The sequence below is a fragment of the Bufo bufo genome, chromosome 7 (genome assembly GCF_905171765.1).
Source record: "Bufo bufo chromosome 7, aBufBuf1.1, whole genome shotgun sequence".
In the NCBI taxonomy this organism is placed as follows: domain Eukaryota; kingdom Metazoa; phylum Chordata; class Amphibia; order Anura; family Bufonidae; genus Bufo; species Bufo bufo.
This window is the reverse complement of record NC_053395.1, coordinates 186,001,680-186,029,629: the sequence shown is the minus strand read 5'-3', so window position 1 is coordinate 186,029,629 and position 27,950 is coordinate 186,001,680. Positions and strand designations below refer to the sequence as shown.

At 43.0% G+C, this 27,950-nt stretch overlaps 2 protein-coding genes across 5 annotated transcripts in view; one reads left to right on the top strand and one right to left on the bottom strand.

Annotated features, from left to right (window-relative positions):
• The window catches only part of PDK1 (pyruvate dehydrogenase kinase 1), a 52,957-nt gene extending 50,319 nt beyond the window's left edge, over positions 1-2,638 (top strand). The window contains exon 11 of the mRNA XM_040441119.1: positions 551-2,638. Coding sequence (XP_040297053.1) covers positions 551-691 — 141 coding nt within the window. The 3' untranslated portion in view covers positions 692-2,638. The remainder of the gene's footprint in view (positions 1-550) is intronic.
• A 9,626-nt stretch (positions 2,639-12,264) lies between these two features.
• The window catches only part of LOC121008636 (neurabin-1-like), an 84,391-nt gene continuing 68,705 nt past the window's right edge, over positions 12,265-27,950 (bottom strand). For 2 of the 4 annotated variants that reach the window (XM_040441301.1, XM_040441299.1), the window contains exons 14-19: positions 27,694-27,772; positions 26,929-27,000; positions 26,202-26,382; positions 21,831-21,947; positions 15,679-15,867; positions 12,265-13,198 (exon numbers count right to left, since the gene is read on the bottom strand). In XM_040441301.1, coding sequence (XP_040297235.1) covers positions 13,028-13,198; positions 15,679-15,867; positions 21,831-21,947; positions 26,202-26,382; positions 26,929-27,000; positions 27,694-27,772 — 809 coding nt within the window. In that variant the 3' untranslated portion in view covers positions 12,265-13,027. The remainder of the gene's footprint in view (positions 13,199-15,678; positions 15,868-21,830; positions 21,948-26,201; positions 26,383-26,928; positions 27,001-27,693; positions 27,773-27,950) is intronic. The other 2 variants (XM_040441298.1, XM_040441300.1) reach the window with 2 other exon arrangements.

The window sequence follows — 27,950 nt, the reverse complement described above, 5'->3', positions numbered from 1 at the left end:
CCTTTCACTACAGAGATTGAGTGAAGAGGAATTTGAATGGAGCGGCAGGCAATCAGACATTTATCGGCTATCCTACCTATCTCTGTCTCTTAAAGGGCTTGTCCCATCTCAACATTTAAAGAAAATGTGTCATCAGAAAATGACCTATTGTTTACATCATGTTTCTGTGTTTTAACATTTTTAAACAATTTTTGATGGTGTTCTTTTAATTTTTAATGGCATAGTGATATGCCTTAAAGAGGACCCGTCACCGCTCCTGACAGGCCTGTTTTAATAGCTTCATTCATTCCGCAATGGCACAACACAGAGTCATAAGAAGTGTTATGACATGGGGAATGCATGTAGCCATTAAAACAGGCCTGTCTGGAGTGGTGAAAGATCTTCTTTAAATGTTGAGATGGAACAACCCCTTTAATTATTTGGACCAAATGGACTAGCCAACAATTTTTTATTTTTTTGTAAACTGTCATAGTCCTATATATTGGAAAATTCCACTCCTCGGGCTGCAGTTTGAAAAATAACCTATTTTCTTCCCCCCCCCCATAACCAGGCTTTATCTACAGATTCAATAGAGAGGCTCCCTGTGTATAATAAGTCAGCATGGAAGCATTATAAATCCAACCTGGAGGCCGACGATTGGTGTGTGCCGAGCAGCGAACCTAAAGACATGACCACTTTCCGCAGCAGCTGAACAGCTGTCGTTTTCGGCACATCTTGGACCCGGCTTGTCACTCACAGTCTCATTGTTCAGTTTGCACCCTTTTATATATTATTCAGCGCTTATAAACCTGTGCATTCTGTGATGAAATCTATTGTATGAGCTTACCCCTGCCTCCTGTGGCCAGTTATACAGAAAACCGATCATAATACGCGCAGCAGCGTATATGGCCGCTCAGGTGAGGAAGTTCTGACATCGAGATTTCACATACAAAAATATAATGTGATAAAACTATATACATACTCCTGTTTGATAGGCTAATAAATATAGTTTGGCTTATTTTTGGAAAGCAGCACCAGAATATGATTTCTCCTAAATAAAAAATCACAGTTAAAAGGGTTGTTCCACCTAAATAGGGATCTGTTCCAGCTGCTGAATCCTCGAACAAAAACTTCCATGCCTCCGCACCGCACCGCAGCTCCGGATTGCGGACCCATTCAAGTGAATGGGTCCGCATCCGTGATGTGGGGAGCACATGGCCGGCGCCCGAATATTGCGGGCCGCAATATGGCTACAGCCGGGCAATGGCCGTGTGCATTAAGCCTTACCCTGGAGGACTCAAAATGCACCCAGAACTTCATCTTCTGACATACGGTATATAATGCAGTAAAGTTGAATGCTGTTATTTATTTTTTGTGTAACTGGAAAACCGCATTTTAAGCATTTTTTTTTTTTTATTTTTTTTTATTTAGGTGAAATGCTCTTTCATGAAAACCAGCATTTCAAGTCAAAGCAATCTGCATATTTTGTGTATTCCTTCTCTATTGCACTTCCCCCTTCATTATATTGTTTTTCTGCTTGTATTTTAGTATCGGGTGTGCTGTGAGGCTAAACAATAAATGCTATGGACACATTTAGAGGCATTTTTTTAAAATTATTGCTTATCACTCATTTTGGGCTAAAAACATTTTATTAAAACATTTTTAGGTTTTTTTTTTCTTTTTTTTTTTCTTCTACAGCTTTCAGTTTCAGTGCATTTGCAGGCTCTCGACGTCGCATTGAATCCATCAGACAACTTTTTGTGATTGGAAGCACACAGATAAATGCCGCAGATTGCGTCTCAGGGAGCCTGCTAGTCTGCAGAGGCACTGAAACTGAAAGCTGTAGAAGAAAAAGACCCATAGAAAAAATGATTTTTTTTGTCCAAAATAAGTTAAAATGCAATAATAAAAAAGATTGCTCCAAATGTGTCCATTGACTTTAACCTTAGCAATACTTTTTATTTGGGGGGGGGGGGGTCACTTGGCACTTCCTCTATTTTACTTTGTGGTGTCACAAGCCTGAATTCTTTCTAGACTTGTTCTTGACTGGACACGTGTAAAATGCCTTTTTGGAAAGAACTGGATTTCTCTACAGATATTTTTGTGCTATTTTGTATATATTTTATTTTCAGACATACCAAGAGTGAAGAATTATGATTGAGCGAAGCAAAATGCTTCATTTGAGCAGGACAAGGTGAGACTCAATTTGATTTAGATTTTCCTTGCTACACTATGGAGCCAGAGAGTTCACAGTGTCGTTTTTCTATATAAAATATGTTCATAATAATATAATGAGTATTTTCCAAGTGGATCTCTAACATTCACACATTAATCACTGTGGTGGACCTTTCATCTCTTCTGTCATATCTGTCTTAATAAATAACTGTATCCCTCCTAAAAATAACAAAGCTGCATTATATTTTCTTAAAATTCCGTTCCTCCGTTATTCCTCCTCCTAGAAATTTAGATTTATATTGACCACTTGACATTACCATTCCTCTTGTTAATGGGCTGTATCCATTCAATCTGTCCAGTCAGTGTTGAGAACACTCCTCATTGACAAGGGGGATGAATGCCCAGCCCTTAAAGGGGTTGTCAAAGTAATTTTTTATTGATGACCTATCCTCGGGATAGGTCATCAATATCAGATCGGTACAGGTCTGACACCCACCCCCAAGTGTTTGAAGAGAAGGTGCGTGCCGTGTCGGCGCCGCCTTCTCTTCATTGTTTACCTGCTTAGCATTGACTTTGCAGCAGTGAGCAGTGTAATTACAAGAAGCCATCCCATTCACTTCAATGGGACGGCTCGTTCCTATACACTATAATAGGAACACCTGCTCACTGCTGCAAAGTCAACGGTGAGCAGGTAAAGAATGAAGAGAAGGCAGCGCTGACACGGCACGCACCTTCTCTTCAAACACTTGGAGGTGGTTGTCAGACCTGTGCCGATCGGATATTGATGACCTATCCCGAGGATAGGTCATCAATAAAAATAACTTGGACAACCCCTTTAATGTATTCGTACATCTCCAGGTGAAATAACAGAAGAATCAGTTCTTAAAGGGGTATACTGGGTAGGGAAAAACTGTTAGATTGGTGTGGAGCTGACAGTTGGGACCCCTAACATGGGCATACCATCTAGCTACTAATAAACAGGATAGCTGCTATATACTGGTCGTTGCGGTATTTAGTAATATGGTATATTTAAAGGGGTATTCCCATCTGAGACAATGGGGGCATATCCCTAGGATATAACCCCCATTGTCTACTTGGTGCGGGTCCCGAGAATGGAGCGGGAAAGGTGGTAGCCGGAAGACCCCGGGTGCGGCCACCACCAATTGCTCTCCCCGTGGTAGTGAATGAGTGCACACCGCGCTTGTGCGGCCACCGCTCCCATTATTTTCTGTGGGGTGCAGTGTGCACTCCAATTTTCAGGGCTCCGTTCTCGGTGTAGTACCTGGACCTATGCGATATGCCCCCACTGTCTGAGATTGGAAAACCCCTTTAATTTTTAGGGGATCCCCTATATTACCTGTAATTAAGATGCATTATTGCAGACCAATAAACAGATGGATGCCATAGGATCCCATGAATTTGAATGACCACTGCTCCTATCGTTTCCTATGGGTCAATTCTATTTTGCAGCCGATAGAAATGTCGCATGCAACGATTCTCAGTTCAGCTGTGGACGATGGACAGACGTACAACAGTAAAATGTGAACGAGCCCTTACCAGGAGCTATTGGACTTGGCACGGAACATATATTTTTTTTAAAGTAGGGTAAAAAAAAAGGTCACATTATCTTACACAAGATATTTACAGCATCATTTGTGAATTTTTGAGCTTGTCACTTTTCCGAGTGGTACGAAAAGAGAGGGTGATCATCTGCAGTCCATGGGATTTACTATAATTTATGCCAGAAATTGGCGTAAGGTATAGCCGAAGTCTACACCAGCTCATGGCTGGTAAAGATTTCAGTTTCTGGTGCACGGACAGCAAAAACATGCATGGCGTTTATTAAGAGGCCTGTGTGCACAGTGGATACCGCCAGTCTTGATCCATTTTCTCCACTGAATCTTAGTATTTATCTATGTGGTGACATGAACCTAGTCTTTGGGGTTAATAAAAAAAAAAATCCCAAATGAAAGGGGTCACCCTACGAATGAGCTTCATCACCCATCCACAGGATAGGTAATGATTGGTGGGACCCCCCCCCCCCCCAATCACTTGTACAGCACTTGGTCCCATAGAAGTGAATGGAGCGCTGGTTGCACATGGGCATTATGCTCCATTCACACAATGGACTCTGGGGCTCGTGTTCTCTGTGGATAGGTGATATTGGTTGTTCACGGGGTGACCCCTTTTTAGCTAAACTTATGGCTCCATAGTGCAGTATTCTAGATGAATACAGATCAAATATGGGGGTCCACATCACTGAGCTGCTATTGAGGCTTGATTCTCGCGTGCATTTCTTGGGGCCAATTATTTATTTTAACAGATTGGATAGTGGATACCCCCCAATTTTTTTCTCCTTAAGTAACTAATCTAAAAAAAAATTTTTAAGGCTCCCAGAATGGCAAATGTAAACAAGCCCTTTAAACCTGGGGGATAAAATTATAAAAAAAAAAAATCTTTTTATTATTATTTTTATAACCATCACTGTATTGTTGCACTTTCCTGAAGGTTTGGATTTTTGATCTCTGCCTTTTTAAGGTACAGATTTATTTTTACTCTGTTCCAGTATTGTGCCTTTTAGTTTTGGCCCTTTTTTTTCAGAAAGTGAATAAACTGTAACCCTTGTTCTTTTCGTATTTTAATTTTTTTTATATATATTTTGGCAGAGATAGAGAATTTATACAACTGCCATTTTTAGCAGATGTAAAAGGAACTAAAATGTATGATGTGATATTTTAAGTGCTACTTTTGTGGTGCTGACCTTGTTCACACAGGGGCCATTAGAAGTGGTGATGGTAAGAACTACATCACAATCACTGGAAAAAAATTAATCATAGTTCATATTGTAGAAGTGTGATTCTATAACCCGTACAGTACTGCACATAAGGTTTATAGAGACACTTTGTAATTTTAATTTAGTTTGTTTTTGCCCTTCTGCAGTCTGTGGGACTGCAGCAGTAAAAAAAAAAAATATATATATATATATTATGTTAATTCGCTAACATTGCATTTCTGACTGCTGTTAAAACACTGCAACAGCAATAGTGAAGGATCTGCTCGCATTAAATTAATGTCTGCTACTGATTGCATTTTTTTGTCTTAATTCCTTAATCTATCGAAATAGTGGCCATTGCTCTGATTCTGATACAGAGCTCCAAATCCCCTGCATCGACAGATTTAAAAAAAAAAAAAGAAAAAAGCTGACTACCTGCAGCCACCACTAGAGGGAGCTTACTGCATACAGTATGCAATAGTCTCCTAATGTCCCTTTAGTGGCAACTGCTCAGCATGTTACCTTCTAAGTTTGCAGGGGATTTAGAACATTCTGGACATCTGAACAGGTTTTAGTCAGAGAATCTGGTAATTTACATAGTAAGAATGGTACAGTCTCTGAGACTGATGAGACCCTTTATAAAGGGTTTGTATGAACAGAACCATAGCCACCTGTGTGAACTCGGTCTAAACAGTCTGTGACAGAACTGCTATAAAATTGTGAGCTGCTCAGTATAACCCGCTGCTGCTAGTGGAGATTTGATGTTAATTCTTTCTATATCGCTGTAGCACCGATTTGTGTATGATTCACGGTCACCTCCATCTTTATTTGTAAGATAAGTCAAGATCATTAAACTGGGATTCTGAGATCACTTGTATTTGCCTGTGTTTTCCTCCAGTAAGTGTGTATCTAACCCTTTAGTATATCCTCTGTGTGTAATAAACTCATTTCATGCTTTGCCTGTAAAAAAAAAATACATACTGTATTTTTCTCTTTATAAGACGCACCCCAGGTTTTAGAGGAAAATAAGAAAAAAATTGTTTTCATCAGACACCCATAAATATCAGAACATTGGATCGGACCCCCATATCAGGACATCACATCAGCCCTCAATGTCAGACCCCTCCCCCCACATCAGAGTTCTTTGCCAAAAACAGAAGACCGCAGATCAGAAAATAAAAAAAACTCCTCTTACCTCTAGCTCCTCTCTATCTCCGGCAGCAGTCGCACTACCATGTCACCTGACTTTGTGCAGCATCAGGTCATAGTGCGCTCACTATGTTCTGAATCTGTACGGGGTCAGTACAGTGCAGTGCCAGCCCCAGGAAGGGAGAGTACCGGAAGCGCTTCACTCCCCGCACCTAATGCGTACTAGTGAGTGCTTCCGTAATGGAAGCGCTCACTATTATTTGCTTTATAAGATACACGGCCACCGCCGCTCCCCTCACACACTTTTAGGGGAGAAAAAAAAGTGCATCTTATAAAGCAAAAAATACAGTGTGTGTGTGTGTATACACACACACAATCTGTAAAAAATTCAGGAACACGAACTGGATGGCGCCAGCGATTCCACAGATGCAATATTTGTAAGTAGTAGGTTTCTAGGACATCTTTGGTGATGTATGTAAGGGTACTTTCACACTTGCGTTGTTGGATTCCGGCAGGCAGTTCCGGCAATCTGTATGCAAACGGATACCATTTGAAGACTGATCGGGATGCGGATCCGTCTCACAAATGCATTGCAATACCGGATCCGTCTCTCCGGTTGTCATCTGGAAAAAACTGATCCGGTATTTTTTTTTCCCATTTTTAAAAGGTCAGAGCATGCGCAGACCGCAAAACCGGATCAGTTTTTCCGGAACACTTGGCGTCGAATCCAGCATTCATGCATTTCAATGGAAAGTAATGCCAGATTTTGGCAAGTGTTCCAGAATTTTGGACTGAGAAAATACCGCAGCATGCTGCGGTATTTTCTCCGTCCAAAAACTGTACAGTGACTAACTGAAGACATCCTGATGCATACTGAACGGATTGCTCTCCATTCAGAATGCATTAGGGTAAAACTGATCAGTTTCTTCCGGTATTGAGCCCCTAGGACGGAACTTAATACCGGAAAAGTTTAACGCAAGTGTTAAAGTACCCTAAGATCTGCTGCTTATTCCGTCCTTATAGTACCTTATGCTTTTTTAGATTCCCGTTTGGCCTTTTAAGATCCATAGCATCTGGAAATGTTTGCAGCTTTTTAAACGTACTGAATGGACTAAGCAAAGGTGTACATAGAAACTAAATTCGATAAGGCAACCAGTTTTTGATAGGAACAGAGAAACAAAGAGATGGTTTATGCCTCTTATCGCTTTTACTGTTTGACCTATGCTGCCATTTTTGAATCTAAAAAGAGACATCACTAGACGTGACAGGTCCTGTTTTAGTAACTACTTGTACTAATAATTCCCAAGCAGGTTTTCTTAGAACTCTACATATGGCTGTTCCCAGTGGATTACCCAAGTTATTTTGGCACCCTCCCAATACAAAAGAAAAACATTTTTACATGTCCCCTTGTGGCTCCCACACAGTAGAATGATCCCTAGTGGGCCATTATACTGTATGGGGGGTCATTATATCATGAGGGGTGTCCAATAAAGTGTAATGATCCCCCTCCCATACATATAATTGCCTGGGAGCTGGCGGTCTTTTCTCTCTGAGGGCGCTCATGTTCCCCTGCTGTGTCTGCATCATGTGCAAGGCCTTCTACAAACCCCATTCAGTTGAATGGGACAGTCACCGACGATTCTGCAGTAAATGTCACATGCGAAGATACCTTAGGTACTCCTGAACACGGCAGAGCTGTAAGTCGGTCAGACTACCTGTGCACTGAGAGTCTACCATAAAAGCAGTGCTTCTGCAGGAGCTTAGCAGCATACAGATGGAGCGTCCCACAAATTTTCTGCTCGATTGAGGCCTCATGTTTCAGTCCACATTTTTTGTGGATTGGATGCGGACCCATTCATTTCATTTTTAGGGCTGCAAAAGATGCAGACAACACACAGTGTGCTGTCCGCATCTGTGTCCTTCCCTGTCCTCGTCCCCCAACCATTTTGCGGACAAGAATAGACATTTGTAATACATTACGGGTACTGTGGAAGGTAAAAATGTGGGATGCACGCAGCCGTATCTGTGTTTTGCAGACAAGCAATTCGCAGACTGCAAACACGGATACAGTCGTGTGCATGAGGCCTGATACCGAATTGCAGGTTAGACATACAGGGCTCAGGCACCTCCATGGCAGCACATAATGGAGGCAGAATAAGGCCATGTGCAGTCCTAGTGTTCTACCATGCAGTTTTCCCTTAATTGGCTTATCATACCATAATCTGTGTTATGGCCATTTACCGGTCAGGAAAATCCAATACAACAGATTAGGAGTAGTTTGCACATTTACATAATAAGAGACAAACCCAAAATTGCAGAAAATGGTCAGTTTTATTATATAAAACACTTTCTTTTTTTACAAAAATGTTCTAGTTTCTCATAATTTTTTTTAAAGAGCTACATTTAGTGGAAGAAGTGAAATTTAGAGCAAGGGTTGGTCCACAGTTGAAAAAAAAATATATATTATAATTAGCACAGGATTGTAAAAAGCACAGCAGTAATGCAGTGGTAAAAGAATCCATTTGTATGTAAAAGAACAAAAACTATTGTACAATTATAATCTATAAAGAGACAGCATCATCTAAACAAGTGAAGAGGCGAACACAGGAAATGGATAGCTTGGTTGAGAAAGGTTTACTAAAAAAATAAAAAATTACATACAAGTGATTTCATTTTTTTTATACTGTCCCCTAAAAAGGTCTGTCACTCATGTTGTGACAAATAGGTGGCTTCCGACTGAGTAAAAACATGGAGAGGCAGAGGTATAAAACTGATGCAAAAGTACGGTAACTGCCCAAAACAACTGAATGTGATAGGCTGCTGTTTTTCCTTTGTACCAGCTTTGATACACCTGCACCCCAATGTGTCTGAGGAGGTCTCTGGGATAGATTACATTTGACAGAGTTCAGCAGCACAAATATTTCAAATATCTTGCTAATGTTTGGACTTTTTCAGGCTATTCCCAAGATAAGCAGTGCTGGTGAAACCCCCCCCCCCCCATCAGACCTGTACAGCAGCTGATGGGCACAAGCAACCAAGCCAAATAAGTATGGTAATGTAGTGTCAGTGGCGTTAAAGGCTATGTACACCTTTGGAGGCAATTTTTGTTTGATTGAATCTTACTCATTTTTTGGCAAAAAAAAAAAAATGCAGATTTTCAATTTGCCTTTATTAACAATATTGAGCTATTCTGTCAAAGGGTTAACTGTTTTTCTACCTGCGTGACTGGTACTTTCACTTTCTGCTGGCCACCTAATAACAAATCTCTAAACTACTAAAAGGTCATAAACACGTATTTAAGCAACATTCTTATCAATAATATAAGAACGGAGCTATAATGAGTGTTTATAATGGCAGAGAGCAGAGATAAGGAGTCTGTCTGCTCCCCAGATGACTGAAAAGACAGAAAATCCACAGGTTGTCACTGCAGCATGTCAGCTCTGTACAAAAAAATGATTCCATATTGTTAATAAAGACCAATTGAAAAATTTATTTTTAGCTCAAAATAAGTACAATGCAATAATTAAAAAAATTTCCCCCAAAAGGTGTACATAGCCTTTAAGGCTTTTTGCGCAGGTCAAAAAATTGTGGTAATTTTCAATGAAGTAGCATTCCTAGGAATGGTTGTTCCCGATAACTGCTCTGTGTGAAGGTGCTGCCGGTCATCTGAAATACTTCCATGAGCTTGTTTATGAGAGTCCAACACCAGAGTCATTGTAGCTAGGCAGCAGATCGTGCCGTGTAAACAATGAATGTGTATGGGGACGAGCGATGGCAGTAAGGATCATTCATCCCCATACAGAAGATAAGTGTTGACCCCCACAGACATGTTCATGGTTAGGTGTCATACATACAGAGGTTCTAAGTCACCTGTCCACCCCATGGTGTAGAAACACAATTCACCCTAAAGAAATCAAAGGCATGCAGAAGTACATTAGGGTGCTGTATTACAGCTCCTTAAAAATTCAGGTTATAAAGAGCCATAATACACTCATGTGCATGAGACCAACAGCCGATACATTCCCTTTAGAGGTTAAGCCTAACAGCATTTTACTACCTTTCGCAATCGCCAATAAAGAATACAAAAATATATTGGTGCATCAATCTCTCTATTAAAGTATACAAAACCTGTACTCCAGACGTATAAAACAGCTACCACAGAACTTAGGCCACAGTCACACTGTCGTTTGGGGTGGTGTGTTTCCTGCTTTATTTTTTTTTTAATAACTAGAATCTGGACCAGCAGGGAAGAGAAGGTTTAAATTTCTGTCCCCTGTTTGATCTTATCCTAGTTTTGGCAGCAAAAAAAATAAAGAAAACGCACAGCAACTTCCAGTATGTGAACGAGGGGTTATTACACCATTCCTTACCCCTACAACTCCAGAAAGGGTTGTTTAAAAATTGCTGCTATGGAGGTTATGCTGAAAGTAAAAAGCGGAGTTTAGTAATGCTACAGCAGTGGTGCAAGATACAGAATGTGCTGGTAGTGTAGTGGTGCCCCTTAAAGGGGTTTTCCCATCTCAGACAATGGGGGGCATATTGCTAGGATATGCCCCCCATTGTCGGATAGGTGCGGGTCCTACCGCTGGGACCCACACCTACAATGAGAACTGAGCCGGGAAATGAACGAAGGGCGCACTGCGCATGTGCAGCTGCCCTCCATTCATTTGTATGGGGCCGCCGAAAATAGCCAAGCGTTGGCTCGGCCATTGCCGTCCGCCCCATAGAAATGAATGGGAGCATGGGCCGCGCATGCGCAGTGCGCTCCCATTCACTTCTATGGGAGCAGTGCTTGGTGGTGGACGGACCCTAGGAAAATCCGGGGTCCTCCAGCCAAAGCGCTCCCCGCTTCATTCTCGTTGTAGGTGCGGGTCCCAGAGGTGGGACCCGCACCTATCAGACAATGGGGGCATAGCCTAGCGATATGCCCCCATTGTCTGAGATGGGAATACCCCTTTAACTCAGTTGTATTGGGTGTTGTATGTATGGTAACTAAATCAGCAACAGAAGAGTCAGTGCAGCAGCAATATCCATTTCCATTGACTTCTATGGATCACGTCCCACTCTGTTGCAAAAGGTCACAGCCATGACTTCTCATGCAGTGCGGTACTGTATATAGCTACTAATCAGCAGTGTAAAGTATTAAAGGGTTTCTATCACTTCGTATGCCATAATTAGCTCTCCGACACTAGCGATCCGCTAGTGTCTGCTCTGGCCAACCATCCTAATATAAGAGCTTTTTGGGCAGCCGTTTTGCTAAAAAAATAACTTTTATAAATATGCTAATGAGCCTCTAGGTGCTATGTGGGCGTCATTAGCACCTAGAGGCTCCGTCTACCTTCATACACAGCCACCGCCCAGCGCGTCCCTCCAGCCCGCCCATCTCCTGATGAATGCGATCCTCCTTGTGACGCAACGGACGAATTCTCGCGCATGCGCCGTGCGCGGCTGTATTCGGCGCATGCGCAGAGAATGTCTGACAGCTTCCCTGCTCAGACATCTCCACTGCGCCTGTTCCTTGGAGCACTATGACGTCATCGGCGCAGTGGAGATGTCTGAGCAGGGAAGCGGTCAGTCATTCTCTGCGCATGCGCCGAATACAGCGGCGCACGGCGCATGCGCGAGAATTCGGCCGCTGCGTCACACGGAGGAGGACATGGGCGGGCTGGAGGGACGCGCTGGGCGGTGGCTGTGTATGAAGGTAGACGGAGCCTCTAGGTGCTAATGACGCCCACATAGCACCTAGAGGCTCATTAGCATATTTATAAAAGTTATTTTTTTAGCAAAACGGCTGCCCAAAAAGCTCTTATATTAGGATGGTTGGCCAGAGCAGACACTAGCGGATCGCTAGTGTCTGAGAGCTAATTATGGCATACGAAGTGATAGAAACCCTTTAAGCACTGTGTATTATGGGGTCCATAGACAAATCACACAAAGCAATGATGGGGGGGGGGCAGACCACATAAATGTGCCTTAGAAAGTGACTAACGGAGTACCACAGGTAAACAGGTGCACATATTTCTTCCTATTAAGTACCTACAGTGCATCCATCATCTTATAGGGTTTATTTAAAACACAGGAGTCAAATAAATACAATTTTGAAAATGCACATCCACCTTCTAACACCACGTCATTTTTGTACAGATTCATTTCTTAAAATATCTTAGTCGCTTGACATGCCTTTTTCGGATACAGAGCTGCTAGGCTTAGGGTTAAATTATAAAATTTTAGCCGCCTTCATCCAACACTAGGGGGAGCTTTAATGCATACAGTTTTATCTTTGGAAGAAATGTATAACCAGTATGGCTCCACGTTCCCCTCTGGGGACGGCTGCTAGAATTTTATGATTTGTCTCTGACCACAATAGATCAAGAAATTAGGCAGGACAGAATAAGAAAATAGGCGCTCAATGGCAAGTGATTATAAACTATTTTACAGATCATTGTTTATAGGGTTAGCAGTGGTCACGCTCATCAGTTTCACTGGTCTTATAAAAACGTATCCGCATCCGGGGCCCCAAGGTCATTTCTGGTCACATATTTTACCTTCAAGTTCACATCACTCATTTACACCTCCTGTCGCCAACCTACAGACGTACTAGTCAACCAGTCTTGTAACCGCAGGAGTTATAAGCGCGTGTAACCCGTTTGTCATATGCGAATATGCTATATATTAAAGTGGTTGTTTCAGGGAAAGGAGAAAATAAAGATAATCTCTAAAATATCCACATCCTCAGACACCTAAAAATTACAGTTCATGAAATCAGTACAAATATAGTATCTTTTTTTTTTTTTTTTTATAAAAAAAAATGCTAGATAAAAATCCTGCTCCTCAGGTGACGTACACTTCAGAAGACCCTACGAGTAGTTAAATCGTCTAATTACGTTAGAGAACTGCCATGGTCACTTTAATTGTACAGATATATACATATACAACACCCGGGGGGCTATCTTAGCAGCTCGATTCTACAGTGGGGACCACTTTTCCGCCGCCGCTCCTCTTCTGTGCTTCCTTCTTTGAACATTTTTCCTTTTGCTTTTCCAGTTTCTCTTGTGCTTTTTTAATTTCCTTAATTTTCTTCTTGATTGTGGCCCTGTCTGTGTGGCTCGAAACACCCAGTGCCTTTAAAGTAAAAGGAAAAAAAGGTGAACAAAACTAAATATATGAAACCCAGCTATCCTTGCAGTGGGCTGCAGCTTCTTGAAGGGAATGTACACAGCACTGGGACGGAGCTGCAGCTAGCGAGACAACCCATGGAGGAGAGTGGAACTGCGCCAGAAAGAAAAGATGGCGGTCACTTCCTCATAATACTGTACAATAGCTTTAAGGCAGGGATCAGCAACCTTTGGCTTTCCAGCTATTGTAAAACTACAACTCCCAGCATGCACAGTTGCTTGGCTGTTCTTGTATCTCTTATAAAAAGTGAAAGGAGGATTCTGGAAGAACAGCTGGAGTGCCGGAGGCTGCGGATCTTTGCTTTAAGGGGTTGTCCACTGTGGACTATCCCTGCTTGTTACGCCAGGTTCACATTGGCGTTATTGAATTCCGTTATCGGTTCCGTTGTAACAGAGTTATAATGGAATTCTCGGACGGAATGCAAAACGGAAGCCTTTAAGAGGTCATACATGACCCCATAGACATGTATTAGGACGGAGCAAAAAATGCCTCTTAAAGGCTTCCGTTTTGCATTCCGTCCTAACTCTGTTACAACTGAACCTATAATGGAATTCTCCAACGCAGATTTGAACCCGGCCTTAGAAGTTTCTTGACACTGTCCCCAGTTATGATCCCCGATGATTAGCTGTAATCTTTGGTGGAACCTGTCGGTAAGACTTTAGTTTCCCAGCAGCGCCACCACAGGGGAAATCAAGCATTACACCGTGCCCTATCAAGGCTGTCTCTGTAATGCAGGACCGGAAAGGACTGGTCTTCTACAGCTAAAGACACTCCTTGTAACTGCTCTCTGCTCTGCCCAAAAGAGAAGGGTCCCCCTATACTAACTCCAAATTCCCTCAGAGTATATAACACTGGGTAAAGTAAACCTTCCCTTTAACTATACTTAAAAGGGAACGCGCCGGTACATTCTAGGCCTCTAAACCACCAATCTGTTATTGAGGACAATGATAGATTCCCAATGATGTTCTTCTGCTTGTTTGCACCATGCAGAAAAAGGACTCCCAATGCTGCATTCCTGTGCCAATATAGTCACAGGTGTGGCCTCACTCTTCAGGAGTCAGGCTGGCCTCTCCCTCCTTTGGCTAGATCAGGGATGCTCAACCTGCGGCCCTCCAGCTGTTGTAAAACTACAACTCCCACCATGCCCTGCTGTAGGCTTATAGCTGTAAGCTGTTCGGGCATGCTGGGAGTTGTAGTTTTGCAACAGCTGGAGGGCCGCAGGTTGAGCATGCCTGATCTAGATTGATGGCCCACAGGTCAGATATTTTAAAACAAGCCACCTTCAGTGCATGCGCAGATGAAGCCGAGGCCATTATATCTTGCCTCGCTGCATGTGCACCAGATGTGGCTTGTGAGGTCATACTCAGCCTGTGGGACTTCAATCAAGCAACCAGAACTTTCATGGACAAAAGTTGGAAATTTGAAATTCCCGGCAGCCTCAGTGGGTTATTCTCCGTGCTGATAAAATGTATAATTAGTGCACCTACACTATGCAATTTTTTTTTTTTAAAGAGCCTCTGTCAGTTTGAACAACCCTATTAAACCAGGATTATTGCTTGGTGGGGTTGATCATGCAGATAAAAAAGATATCTGTCGTTTCTCTTTAGCTTGAAACGTTGTGCAGATTATCATTACTTTCAGCTTTATGCAAATTAGGCAGCAGGAGCAATGAGGAACCGGTGTAGCTCTTGGAGCACCGCTAGTACTCCGTACCCTCCCCTTTGATTGACAGCCCTGTATAATGGTGCCTATGCTGCGACTCGCTTAGTCTTTGGTGCTCCAGCATTATTTATGGCGTAAAAATGGTCATTGGTGGCTGCTGGGAAGACGCAACGGTAAGTATTCTCTCCTTCGCTCCCTTGAATACCTACATATTAGACCTTATTTTGAATAAATGCCTACATATTGGCCACAGCGCATTAGCAAAATCATGCATTCAACCTAAAACACACTGACGCCAACGACCGTTTTTACACCATAAATAATGTTGGCAACCAATGACTAAGCACGGGGGACATGGCAGCAGTGGTGCTCCAAGAGCTACTCCGGCCCCTCTTGCTTGAACTGTCTAATTTGCATAAAGCTAAAAGTAATGACATCTCCACAATGCTGCAGATATCGTCAGCATGATCAACCCTACTGGGCAATATGCTTGGTTTACTAGGGTTGATCATGCTAACAGAGGCCCTTTAATGACTTCAATTTTAAAAGTGAGTGCTATTTTTTATTTTACCAGCAGATGGCAGCCTTTCACCAACACTACATGAACGAAGCTAGAAGAGGGACAGCGAAACATAGATATTTCCAATTACTGATAAATACTTAGTGCTGTTTTGTTACTATTTATTGTTATTGCTAAGAAACAATATTTCATGAAAACAAAAAGATGCACAACCCCACAAGCTGGAGCACACAATGAACCGTACCTTCAATCTATCACTGTCCAGTAGCATTAACTGCTGACCATCGATGTTCTTGGCTGTGAACTCCTCAATGTGTTGCTCCATGTTCATTCCCATTAACCAGTGACACACTTGCTGGGCGCTCCAGTCAGACACAGGCCGGCTATGCCACTGGTTTTGTTTCCCGGTTGGGGAAACCTCGTCGTCTAAAGCCTGTAATGAGAGAAAAGCTTAGTAACGATGATTAAGAACCTTGCTGACGGGTGGTCTGTTGGGTACAGATCTCTGGAAGGACTCCAGGTGAAAAAGTAATAAGTGGTGGAAAGAAAAACATACAAGTCCCAATATTCTGGAATGAAATCTCTCATTTCTGTGTGATGCAGTCAGAGCTGGCCCGGATCCTAGTGCTCTATCTGATTGAACTTATTTGGTAATTCTGCCTCTGGTCTCCAGAGCCTAATCCTGATAGTGCTGCAGACTGTTCTACAAGAACGTTATCCTTCACTAAACACAAAACGTAAAAATATTAAAAAAAAACAACGATTCCTCCTGGTTCATGTGACCATCATTTGCAGGTCTTTTAGGATATGTTCACATCTGTGTTGGAGGCGCCGTCCAGAGCCTCGGTCACAGAAATTGTCAAACATATCAAAGAAAGAAAAAAAAAAAAAAATGTTCACCAGAATGGAAACGGAACAGATCCCATAATAGTCAATAGGATCTGTTAGGCTTTGTTCCTGTCAGTTCTGTTATTTCCGATCTTCTGCTCCTATAATGGAGGAGAAGAAATGGAAACTAATACCACTGATGTGAATGAGACCTTATCGGCTAATCCTGCAGTTCTTCTACAGCTCGGACCTATAAAAACTTTGACCACCATGAACACAGATCTTTATAAATACTTCCATATCTTAAAAAGATCAAGCAAAAAAAAAAAAAAAAGCAAAGCGCTCCTTGACAACAAAGCAAGAAGCCTCCATGCCTGCTGAAGGACACTGCATGGGGGATGAAAGATAATTTGTCCAACTAACTCCACTTACAATGCTGATGAAATGCAAATGTAGCAGATTTTTTGTACTATATTTTTGTCCATTATTAAAGTGAACCTCCAATAATAGGGAAAAATGGTGTGGACGCTGCAGCTTCAGCAGATGGACCTTTGAGGGGAGTGGGCTTCCTTTTAAGGCTGGGCAACCCCTTCAACTGCACTGTTTTAACAGAGATGTGAGTGAAGGATGGGGAGTGCAGACAGCCGACATGTTAGCGGCAGCTCAGCCAGCTAGGTACAGGAGTTACACACACTCTACAGCAATAAAATGGTATGAAATGTGGATTGAAAACTATAGTGACCTGCTAATTGACACCCAAGGACTTATAGTGAACATTATATATAAAAAAAACTATATAAAAAAAAACAAAAAAAAAAAAAACTATATTTATATTATAATCCTAATACAACCAAGAGCTGCTCAACATAAAAAAAAAGTTAAAATCTAAACACACTAAAAAGGACATAAATTATATCAATATACCCAGAGTACCCCTTTTTATGCTAAATTACATTAAAAAAAAACCTGACTGCATATGCAAAGTTTATCTGAACACTGTACGTCTGGTAGTCTAGTATATCTATGGTAGCCTTTTTAATATGCGCAGCAGTGGCGCTCCTTTTAATTGAGTGTCACCATCTAGAACATGTTAGAAATAACACTGTCCATTAACCAATCCTACCAGTGCACCCTAATGATCTTGTGTGGTGGCTTTCTATGTTCATATCACCATTTTACCTGCTTTTTTTTTTTTTTAATTGGAGGCGATTTTAGTAATGGACAAAAATAGTGCAAAAAAAAAATCTGCATTGACATTTCATTAGCCCTGTAAATGGAGTTCGCTGTCAACGAATGATCTTTCATCCCCTTGTTCAGGTTCCATCAGCTGGATTGGAGGCTATACGGGAAGCTACAACACAAGAATACTAGGATGCACTGGCAATATTGGTAATTTCCCTTTGAGCACTGTGAGCATTTAGAGAGTCGAAAGCAACATGGTATAAGGGCAGCGTGCCACCAGCCGTCCAGCCACCTGAAAATATGCCGTTTCTGTGCCTTACATTTCTGGTAAGAAAAAACAGAAACTTCACTCTCATTCATCACACTTTTGAGCAGAGAAATCGCTTCTTTCTTCTGCTGTCTTCAACAGTGGGTGGGAGGTAAAAACAAGTCTAACCTAGCGGATTGGCTGCATGCAACTTCTGATTAAAGCCTCATATTTCCGTGTCCGTTTGAGGTCAGTGTTTCATCCGTGAAGAATCCATGTTTGATCCATGTGTCCATTATTTTGGTCATCTGTATTCCATGGAATTTCCAGAGCATCCCCTACCAATGGTCCGTGGCCCCCCGTGTCGTGTCAGCGGCTTCTCATCAACCCATAGACTTCAATGGGCTGTGTTTGGTCCGCATCACGAACCAAAGTGGGGCATGCCTCCGACTTTTCCACTGACACATGGTCAGTAAAAAAAAAAAAAAAAACACAGACGTCTAAACAAAAACATTACAATCAATCAGTACGTGTGCTGTCCTTGGACAGCACATGTCCGTAATTCACTGAAGTGTGAATGAGGCCTAAGGCTTAGAACTGTGCTGGGATTTCCTGCTGTGGGTGAGAAAAGAGCTGCTACATTTGGAATTAAGCACAGAGCTGTTGCAGAACGTCAAGTAGTAAAATCTATTCTACCTGATGGATGGGGAGCTTTTACAAGGGATGTAGAACAGAACTTACGCCAAAGCGGATGCATTTCATGCGCTTCTGAGCACACGCATGCAAAGAACACAGAGGAGGATTCCTGTACACTGAGGAACTATAGTTTGCCACAAATAAATGGTATACGATTGCTATTTATCTCAATGTAGTTCAAAGTTAAAATATACTAGTACTAGCATTGGTCTAATCCTCAATCTGATCAGCAACCTTCAGCACTCCAGGTGCTGTGAAACTACCATTCCCAGCATGCACACTGTTCTTGTAACTCCCACTGAAGGATTCTGGGAGCAGCTGGAGCGCCGGAGGTTCCCGATCCCTGATGTACACTATTCTGTGTACGTGGTCAGTGAATCTGTGCCTGACCTGTACCGTTAAAGGGAACCTGTCACCTGGATTTTGGGTATAGAGCTGAGGGCATAGGTTGCTAGATGGCCGCTAGCACATCCGCAATATCCAGTCCCCATAGCTCTGTGTGCTTTTATTGTGCAAAAAAAAACGATTTGATACATATGCAAATTAACCTGAGATGAGTCCTGTCCCTGACTCATCTCACGTACAGGACTCCTCTCAAGTTAATTTGCATATCTATCAAATCGTTTTTTTTTACACAATAAAAGCACACAGAGCTATGGGGACTGGATATTGCGGATGTGCTAGCGGCCATCTAGCAACCTATGCCCTCAGCTCTATACACAAAACTCCGATGACAGGTTCCCTTTAAGGCTAAATTCACATGCGGAGGATGCAATTCAGCCAAAACCTGGGCCAACATGCACATTGGTGGTTTTCAACAGCTTCCTTAAAAACGGTTTCCACGTATACAAGATCCTCATTACAACGTGTAACAAATAACCAAAACGAAAAATGATCCAAGTCAGCATAGTCCACAGACTGGAAATTCTGTGTCCTCCAGAAATGATAATTACACAGTATGTATTATGTATAAAGTCACCAGGATGAGCCTTTGTAATTAGGTCATCTTTCACACTCTTAGGGTATGTCCACAAAAATCAAGATTCTGATGCAAATACCACCCCTGCTACATTAAAGGGGTTGTCCAGGTTCAGAGCTGAACCCGGACATCCCTCCATTTTCACCCCGGCAGTCCCCCTGACATGAGCATCGGAGCAGTTCATGCTCCGATGCTCTCCTTTGCCCTGCGCTAAATTGCGCAGGGCAAAGGCATTTTTAGGAGTTCCGGTGACGTACCGGGGCTCTCCATGGGGCTGACAGGAACCCCGGTGACGTCACCGGCACTGATGGGCGGGAATTAGCTCTGCCCTAGCCAGTAAAACGGCTAGGGAAGAGCTAAAGCCCGCCCCTCAGAGCCGGTGACGTCACCGAACACACTGCCGGGCAGAAGTTACCGCCCGGCAGTGTGTTATTGTAAACAAAAGAGCCCGTGCCCTGCGCGATTTAGCGCAGGGCACGGGAGCGCATCGGAGCATAAGATGCTCTGATGCTAGGCTCAGGGAGGCTGCCGGGGTGAAAATAAGGGTATGTCCGGGTTCAGCTCTGAACCCGGACAACCCCTTTAAAGGACATCTGTCAGCAGACCTGTACCTATGACACTGGCTGAGCTGTTACATGTGCGCTTGGCAGCTGAAGGCGTCTGTGTTGGTCCCATGTTCATATGTGTCCGCATTGCTGAGAAAAATGATGTTTTATTATATGCAAATGAGCTTCTAGGAGCAACGTGGGTGTTGCTGTTACACCTAGAGGCTCAGCTCTCTCTGCAACTGCCGCACCCTCTGCACTTTGACTTTAAAGGGATTCTGTCACCAGAAATACCTAAAATTAAACTGGCTTACATTAGCGATGTGCTGATGTCAGCTGAACCTAACTAGCCTATTCCTAATTTTATCCATGCCCCTGTTACTCCATAAATGTAACTTATAATAGCCTCGGGGGGGGGGGGGGGGGCGTTGCTCCTGCTCCTAGAGGCTCCCGTCTTCCACCTCTGTCTCCTCCATCCAAGTCTTGATTGACAGGGCCAGGCAGCGTTTGCATCCTCCTGCCGGGGCCCTGAGTGCATGGTAAATCTCACACCTGCGCCATGCAGTTTAGTATTCTGCGCAGGCACAGTGAAGGAAGGACACTCACTGGCTGCAGACTTCCTTACTGCGCCTGCACTGAACACTGAACGGCACGGCGCAGACACAAGATTTACCATGCACTCAGGGCCCCGGCAGGAGGATGCGAACACTGCCTGGCCCTGTCAATCAAGACTTGGATGGAGGAGACAGAGGTGGGAGAACGGAGCCTCTAGGAGCAACGCGCCCCCCCCCCCCCCCCTCCCCTGCTACTAGAGGCTAATTCGCATATTATAAAAGTTAGATTTATGGAGTAACGGGGGCCATAGATAAAACTAGGAATAGGCTAGTTAGATTCAGCTGACATTAGCACATCGCTAATGTCAGCCAGTTTAAGTTAGGTATTTCTGGTGACCGAAACCGTTTAAGAGAAGTCCGGGTTAGGGGTGATGACATTTTCACTGCCTGGCCCTGTCAGACAAAGTGCAGAGGGCGCAGCAGTTGCAGAGAGAGCAGAGCCTCTAGGTGTAATGACAACGCCCCTGTTGCTCCTAGAGGCTCATTTCCATATATTAAAACCTCATTTTTCTCAGGAATGCTTCAACATATGAACATGGGACCAACACAGATGTCTTCAGCTGCCAAGCGCACATGTAACAGGTCAGCCAGTGTCACAGGTACAGATCTGCTGACAGATGTCCTTTTAAAAGGGCTGAATTCACAGGGAAAATCTGCAAGAGAACTAGACACACTGCGGATTTCAAACTCTGCACTGCGTGTAATTTTCCATATGGTCTGCAGCGTGTGGCTCAGCTTTGTCAGATCCACTTGCCTGGTGCTGTAATCTAAGGATTTTTACCAGGTAAAACCTGCAGCAGCTCCATCCTGCGTGAACTTGCCCTTAAAGTGATGATCTCTGGGATGGGGAAAAGCTAGCAGAATATACTAATGAGTCTCTGGCCCCATCTCTTCCCATAATGAGGGCACTAAGCTAGCAAATAGTGGATTTACCCGACACTGCACAGCCTCAATAGAAGTATCTTCCATCACGTCCATCAGCATATCTGAACTGATGACGTCTCTTGCAAACACCTCCCATGTGCAGTGTAATGTTAATTTGGCATTATTAGGGTTAACTTTTTTTGATCTTCTGGTTAAGTAATGAAAATGACGTTGACATTTTCAGTGCCTATTTCGTACTTTTTGCAAAATGACTTGTGGACAGTGATGTTCGGTCATGTGAGTTTACCTCTATGGCACATAAATGATACCAGACACTGAAAAGGTTGTAGTCGTGAACACTGGTCAACCCACAAATGATTAGGACGACACGAGGGACATGCAGGGACACAAGACACTAACCACACCATGTACACAACTCACCTCATTAGACGAGAAGGTGAAAGTGTGCGAGCGTCCCGATAGGGAGGGCTCTGCCACCAGCCCTGATAGATCAGAGCAATGGCGGTAACTGTATGAATCATCTATGTAAACTCTACTCTGAAAACAAGTAGAAACAAGACTGGATTATCCTCGTCCCTCGCCTTCGTCACAGAGAAAACATCCAAACACAAATTGAAAGTGAACTGTATTGCAAGAGAGGGGTGAAGGTCAATGAAGGCCACAATCAATTCCAGTGCACCAAATTACTCGCGATACGTCACGTAAGTGCAACGCTCAGCGCCGCATGCAAGAACCAAAAGAGAGCCTGATGTATTCACTACCTCAGTAACAAAGCCCCTTTATACGGCTAATATATATTACTGGCATTTATATTATTCCTCTTCATAGATAGAGTTACATTACACAATTCTGTCTGGTTTATTATGAAGCTGTAAGCGCCTTCTAGTGGTGGCTGCAGGTATCCAGAATTTTATCATTTAATAGGAGATCTGTCAGGAGATTTGTCCCTATGACACTGGCTGACCTGTTACATGTCTTCAGCTGCCAAGCGCACATCTGTCTTGGTCCCATGTTCATATGTGCCCGCATTACTGAGAAAAGTGATGTTTGACGTTGCACTTACTCCTAGAGGCTCTGCTCTCTCTGTAACTGCTGCGTCCTCTGCACTTTGACCGACAGGACTAGGCAGTGTAAACGTCATTACACCTGGCCCTGTCAAAGTGCAGAGGGGCGCAGCAGTTAGGCTCCATTCACACGTCTGTAGTGCACTGCGGATCCGCAATACAACCGGCCGGCACCCCATAAAAATGCCTATTCGTCTCTGCAATTGCAGACAAGAATAGGACATGTTCTATTTTTTTTTTCCCGGAGCCGCGGACCGTAGGATCGGCAGCACGCTCCGGAAATTCAGATGCGGAGAGCACATAGTGTGCTCTCCGCATCCATTCCATCCCCATAGAGAATTAATGGGTCCGCACCCGTTCCGCAATTTGCGGAACGGATGTGGACCCATTATTACGGACGTGTGAATGGAGCCTTACAGAGAGAGCAGAGCCTCTAGGTGTAACAGTAACGCCCTCGTTGCTCCTAGAGGCTCATTTGCATATATGTAAACATAATTTTTCTCAGCAATGTGGGCACATATGAACATGGGACCATCACAGATGCCTTCAGCTGCCAAGTGCACATGTAACAGGTCAGCCAGTGTCATAGGCACAAATCTGCTGACAGAAGCCCTTTAACATTTCTATGCTGTGGATTTGGAGCCAAATATAAAATGATTAAGCCCTACAGAACATTAGACCTACTACTCCCTCATCTCTACAGGCAAACTCAGAAAATAAGGCTCTATTGTATAGTCAAGAGCAAAGATTCAGCCAGGACAGGACACGGTGGCAGCAGATGTATGGATTAGATTACATCCCTCTCACGGTGCTAGTGGCGACATGGACAATGGCCGCTTTCTCTGCTTAGAGTATGTCTATTACCAGAGAAGAGCGCCGGGTACAGAGATATTCCTGAATAGTAATGAAATAACCAATAGGTTGAGTGTTGCAATAAATGGGACGACAATTTCTATAGGGGAAATCTAGTCAAAAGGTGTTGGTATATCACAGATGCCTGTGAGAAGGTCTCATTGGTGCAGTCTGTTCTCGGACCACAACTGACCACCAGAATTTGATTTTGGAAATCTGATATAAACTCTAAGCAAAGCTTCATTCTGGTGAATGAAATGTTTGATAGACTGTTTCAAGAAACTGAAATCTCGGAGCAATGCCCAAGGTGGCACCAGTCTGTAGAGCAGATTCTTTCCAGAAATCAGTGGAGGTCCAAGATCACAAACTAAACCAATGTGATCTTCTCAGATGTCTCCATGGCACATTGTAAGATCGTATAGACTGTATCTGCCCCTTAATAATCATATAAGCATCACACAAACGAGGGTCATGGGTGACTGACTTCCAGTATCCAGTCACTGACCAAGTCATGTGTGCCGATGCAGCAAATAATGACTGGCCTCAGCAGGGACCCAACCCTTGAGAAGCACGTGACCAAAGTGGTGGGGACCAGGCGAGTACAGATTTCTCCACAGGTCCTGATGGCTGGTGGGAAAGATCAAAAAAACAAAACAAAAAAAACCTGGACAATCAACAGGCTATCCACATCCACCTTCCAGAACTGGAGCAATTGGTGTAAAAATGCAAACTGTTGCAAAACTTTTACACAAATGAGCCCAAAAAGTCACAAAGGCCCAATTTTGCCCCTTTCTGAAACCAGAATTCAGGAGTGTATGGCTTGATAAATGTGCAACATCTTGATAGATGTAGAACCTCAAACCCAGAATATAATCAACATACAATATGGCAGTGCATAAACAGTCTAGTTTTTAGACTTGCTGCTATTAAATGTGCTCTTCAGTACACGAGCGCTGCAGGCAGCATGTTATAGAGCAGGAGGAGCTGAGCAGAGTGATATATAGTTTTATGGGAAAAGATTCAGTACTTCATTAATTTATATTCCTGCTCATTTTGGGCTTTGCAGTCCAGGAGGCGGTCCTATCAGTGATTGACAGCTCTCTCTGTATACACAGTCATAGAGGGAAGGCTGTCAATCACTGATAGGACCGCCTCCTGGACTTCAAAACCCCAAATGAGCAGGAATTTAATGAATAAATTACAAGTTTTACTGAATCTTTTCCCATAAATCTATATATCAATCTGCTCAGCTCCTCCTGCTCTATAACGTGCTGCATGCAGCTCAGACACCATGTTTACTGTGACAGGTTCCGCAGGCACAGCACGCACCTGGTTGGCATTATAAAACTGGTACTGGGGAAGACGGACTTGAATTATCAGCCAAATTAATACAGATGTAAGTCAGTCCAGAGAGTTGCTTACGTAGCATGATGCCTCCCCTATTGTTTTTCAGCAATTCACTTTGTTCCAGATAACACAGATATTCAGAGAGATAATTTAAAGTAAAATAATGTTTAAAAGTCTGCAGACATTTCACTTCTAAGATAGAATTTTGCATTTCCCGTCTGGTGGATTCAGGATTCCAACATTCTACAAAGTGAAACATTAAAACTGAAAGTGAATGTGTCGCATATTAACTGTAAGGCTCTATACACATCTGCATCAGAGCCTCCATCGCAGATTCTGCCTTGTTTGATGGTAAAAAAAATAAATCAATAAATCAGCGCTGAAGGCAGTGTTAGATGACTGGTGGTAGAGTTCTGGCTTCTGTTTATAATGGAAACCACAATAGAAATGTGAACATAACTGATCCAAGAATAAACAAATGGGACCTCGTTAACCTGCAAGGTCACCCGTCCGTAAAGTGTTGGTTCCCTTTCCTACACCACTGTAGGGCAGCACTCTAGGGGATGAGAAGTGACAACTCCTTTGAACATGACAGTTTTTCATTGACGGTTGTCACTTTAAGACTCCTTCAACCCTTTGCCAGCATTTGGTGCTAATGCACTTGCCCTAATTTGGACCTAATAAAACAGGGCAGCACTCTACAGTCTACATTTGCCTGAAATAGCTGCCCGATGCACTATTCATCAGGAACGTCTTAAGAGCCTACCATGTCGGGAGCACATGAATTTTTAAAGACACTCCCAGCATAGTTTCACAAGGGGCAAGCAGCTGGCTCAAACTGGTTACACTACTACGGCTTAAAGGGGTTGGCCAGTATCTATTACTAGCTGCACATATGCTGGAAGCAGCATTGCATGCAGCCAGTAATCGGCGCCGATGTCCGATCTGAATAATATGTCCGCAATGCTAAGAAAATTTTTTTAATATATGCAAATGAGCCTCTAGGAGCAACGGGGGTGTTCCCTTTACACCTAGAGGCTCTGCTCTCTCTGCAACTGCTGCACCCTCTGCACGTTGATTAACAGGCCTAGGCAGTGAAAACGTCATCACACCTGTCCCTGCCAAAGTGCAGGAGGCGCGGCAGTTGCAGATAAAGCCGAGCCTGGAGGAGTAACGGCAACGCCCCTGTTGCATATATAGTAAAACATCACTTTTCTCAGATGCAGACACATATAAACATGGGACCAACACAGATGCCTTCAGCTGCCAAGTGCACATGTAACAGGTCAGCCAGTGTCATAGGTACAGATCTGCTGACAGATGCCCTTTAATGTTAGTAAATATAATTTGTTACTGGCCTTTCAGGAAGTCTTTCTACTGAGGGCTATAAAAGTTAAGGTCAATCCAAAAACGGAAAATAATATATATATAAAAAAAAAAAAAAAAAGTTTGCGTCTTCAGTGGTCTTACTGGTTTTTCTAAGAATATGGGCTATTAGAGAGAATATAAGGAGCTTCTCAGTCATTACCTTGAGTCGGGCCCTCTCCGGCTCATCCAGAGGGTCAGAGCTGGGGAAGGACAGGCTGCCACTGTATGCAGATTCCCTGTGGCTTTCACCAAACCAAGAAAAGGGCATGCAAGTAGGAACTGGGGAGTCTGAATCCGACAAGGACTGATTTCCAGCTTCATCCAGCAAGTCCCTGGAACCACTGGAAATAAGACAGAACAGACTTAATAAAAGCTTGACATGCAGCACCGACCTTCAACAGGATTTGACCATCCAATGACGTGAGCCGTAACATTAAAGGGGTTTTCTGCGTTTTTAATACTGATGACCTATCCTCATCACCATCTGATGGGTGGGGGTACGACACCAGGGACCCCACCGATCAGCTGAGAAGGCAGCGGCGTTTCTGTGAGTGCTGAAGCCTTCTCACAGCTTTCCCTAGGCCTGTGACAACACATTCATCGGTCAAGTGGCCTAGACGCAGCTCAGCCCCATTGAAGTGAATGGGACAAAAGGGCGATACCAAGCACAGCCGTTATACAATGTACGGCGCTGTGCCTGGTGAGCAGGGAGAAGGCCATGGAGCTCACAGGAGCGCCTTCTCAAACAGCTGATCAGCGGGGGTCCCGGGTGTCAGACCCCCACCGATCAGACATGGATGACCTATCCTGAGGAATATATTTGACTTCTGAACCACACACAACCAACAGTGAATAAAAGGAAAGCACAATCCAAGCATATTATTTACCGACTATCCAAGGATCCCCTCTGATTCTCCCGGTCTTGCCTTTTGCCTTTCCCTCCAGACTTTCGCAGTCCCCTAAAGTAAAACATTTAGGTTATAATAAAATACATTTTGCGGTCAAGCAGTAATATTGTAAAGCAATGAAGCCAACACACAAGACAATGTACACAGCTCTTCTACAGAGGGCAAGTACAGATGTGCGAGGCGGCTCAGGCTGTAAGATGAGATTTGTGACTATATGTATAAATTCACATCATAATTACTTTTACAGTTAAATAAATGCGCCTAAGAGAATTGCACAATGGCAATTTTCAAAATTTTTCATGGGGAACACAGACACCATCTGAGTAGAAATCAGTGGTGATTCAAAAGACTTTACTGATGTGATCTCCTTACATAAACGGCTAAGGTTAATTTGGCCAAGTTCCCCTTTGAATTTGCATATATATTATATAATATATATATATATATATATATATATATATATATATATATATATATATATATATATATATATATATATATATATATATATATATATATATATATGAAAACCTCAATAGGCTGTGTACTGCCCAAATATGTTACTGCTATTGCCCGGGTGCAAGTGGCAACCTCACCCCCTTAATGTTGACATCCCTCAGTCTGTAGAAATGCACGATGGTAAGTATCGATGGAATATTCTTTTATTTTTATGTAAAAACACATACAAGAAATAAAAAAAATAATAATAAAATAGATACAGCAATATGCATTGGGGTCTCCTACCCAAAATCTGGGAACCTTCTTTTATGCTTTCCTGCGTTTTCAGTCGATTCTGCAGCTTTATCGTCGTTTCTCTTTTCATCTATACAGGCAAATACAAGTCACAGCATTTTATAACTAAAACATACAACATATATAGCGGTCGAGCAATGGTATGCATGGAGACAAACATGAATGTAATGTAACTAGAATGGATTCTGTTCTTCCAGAGGAGAGAAGGAAGAAAATATTCAACAATCCTAAAAAATATAAATGAGCAA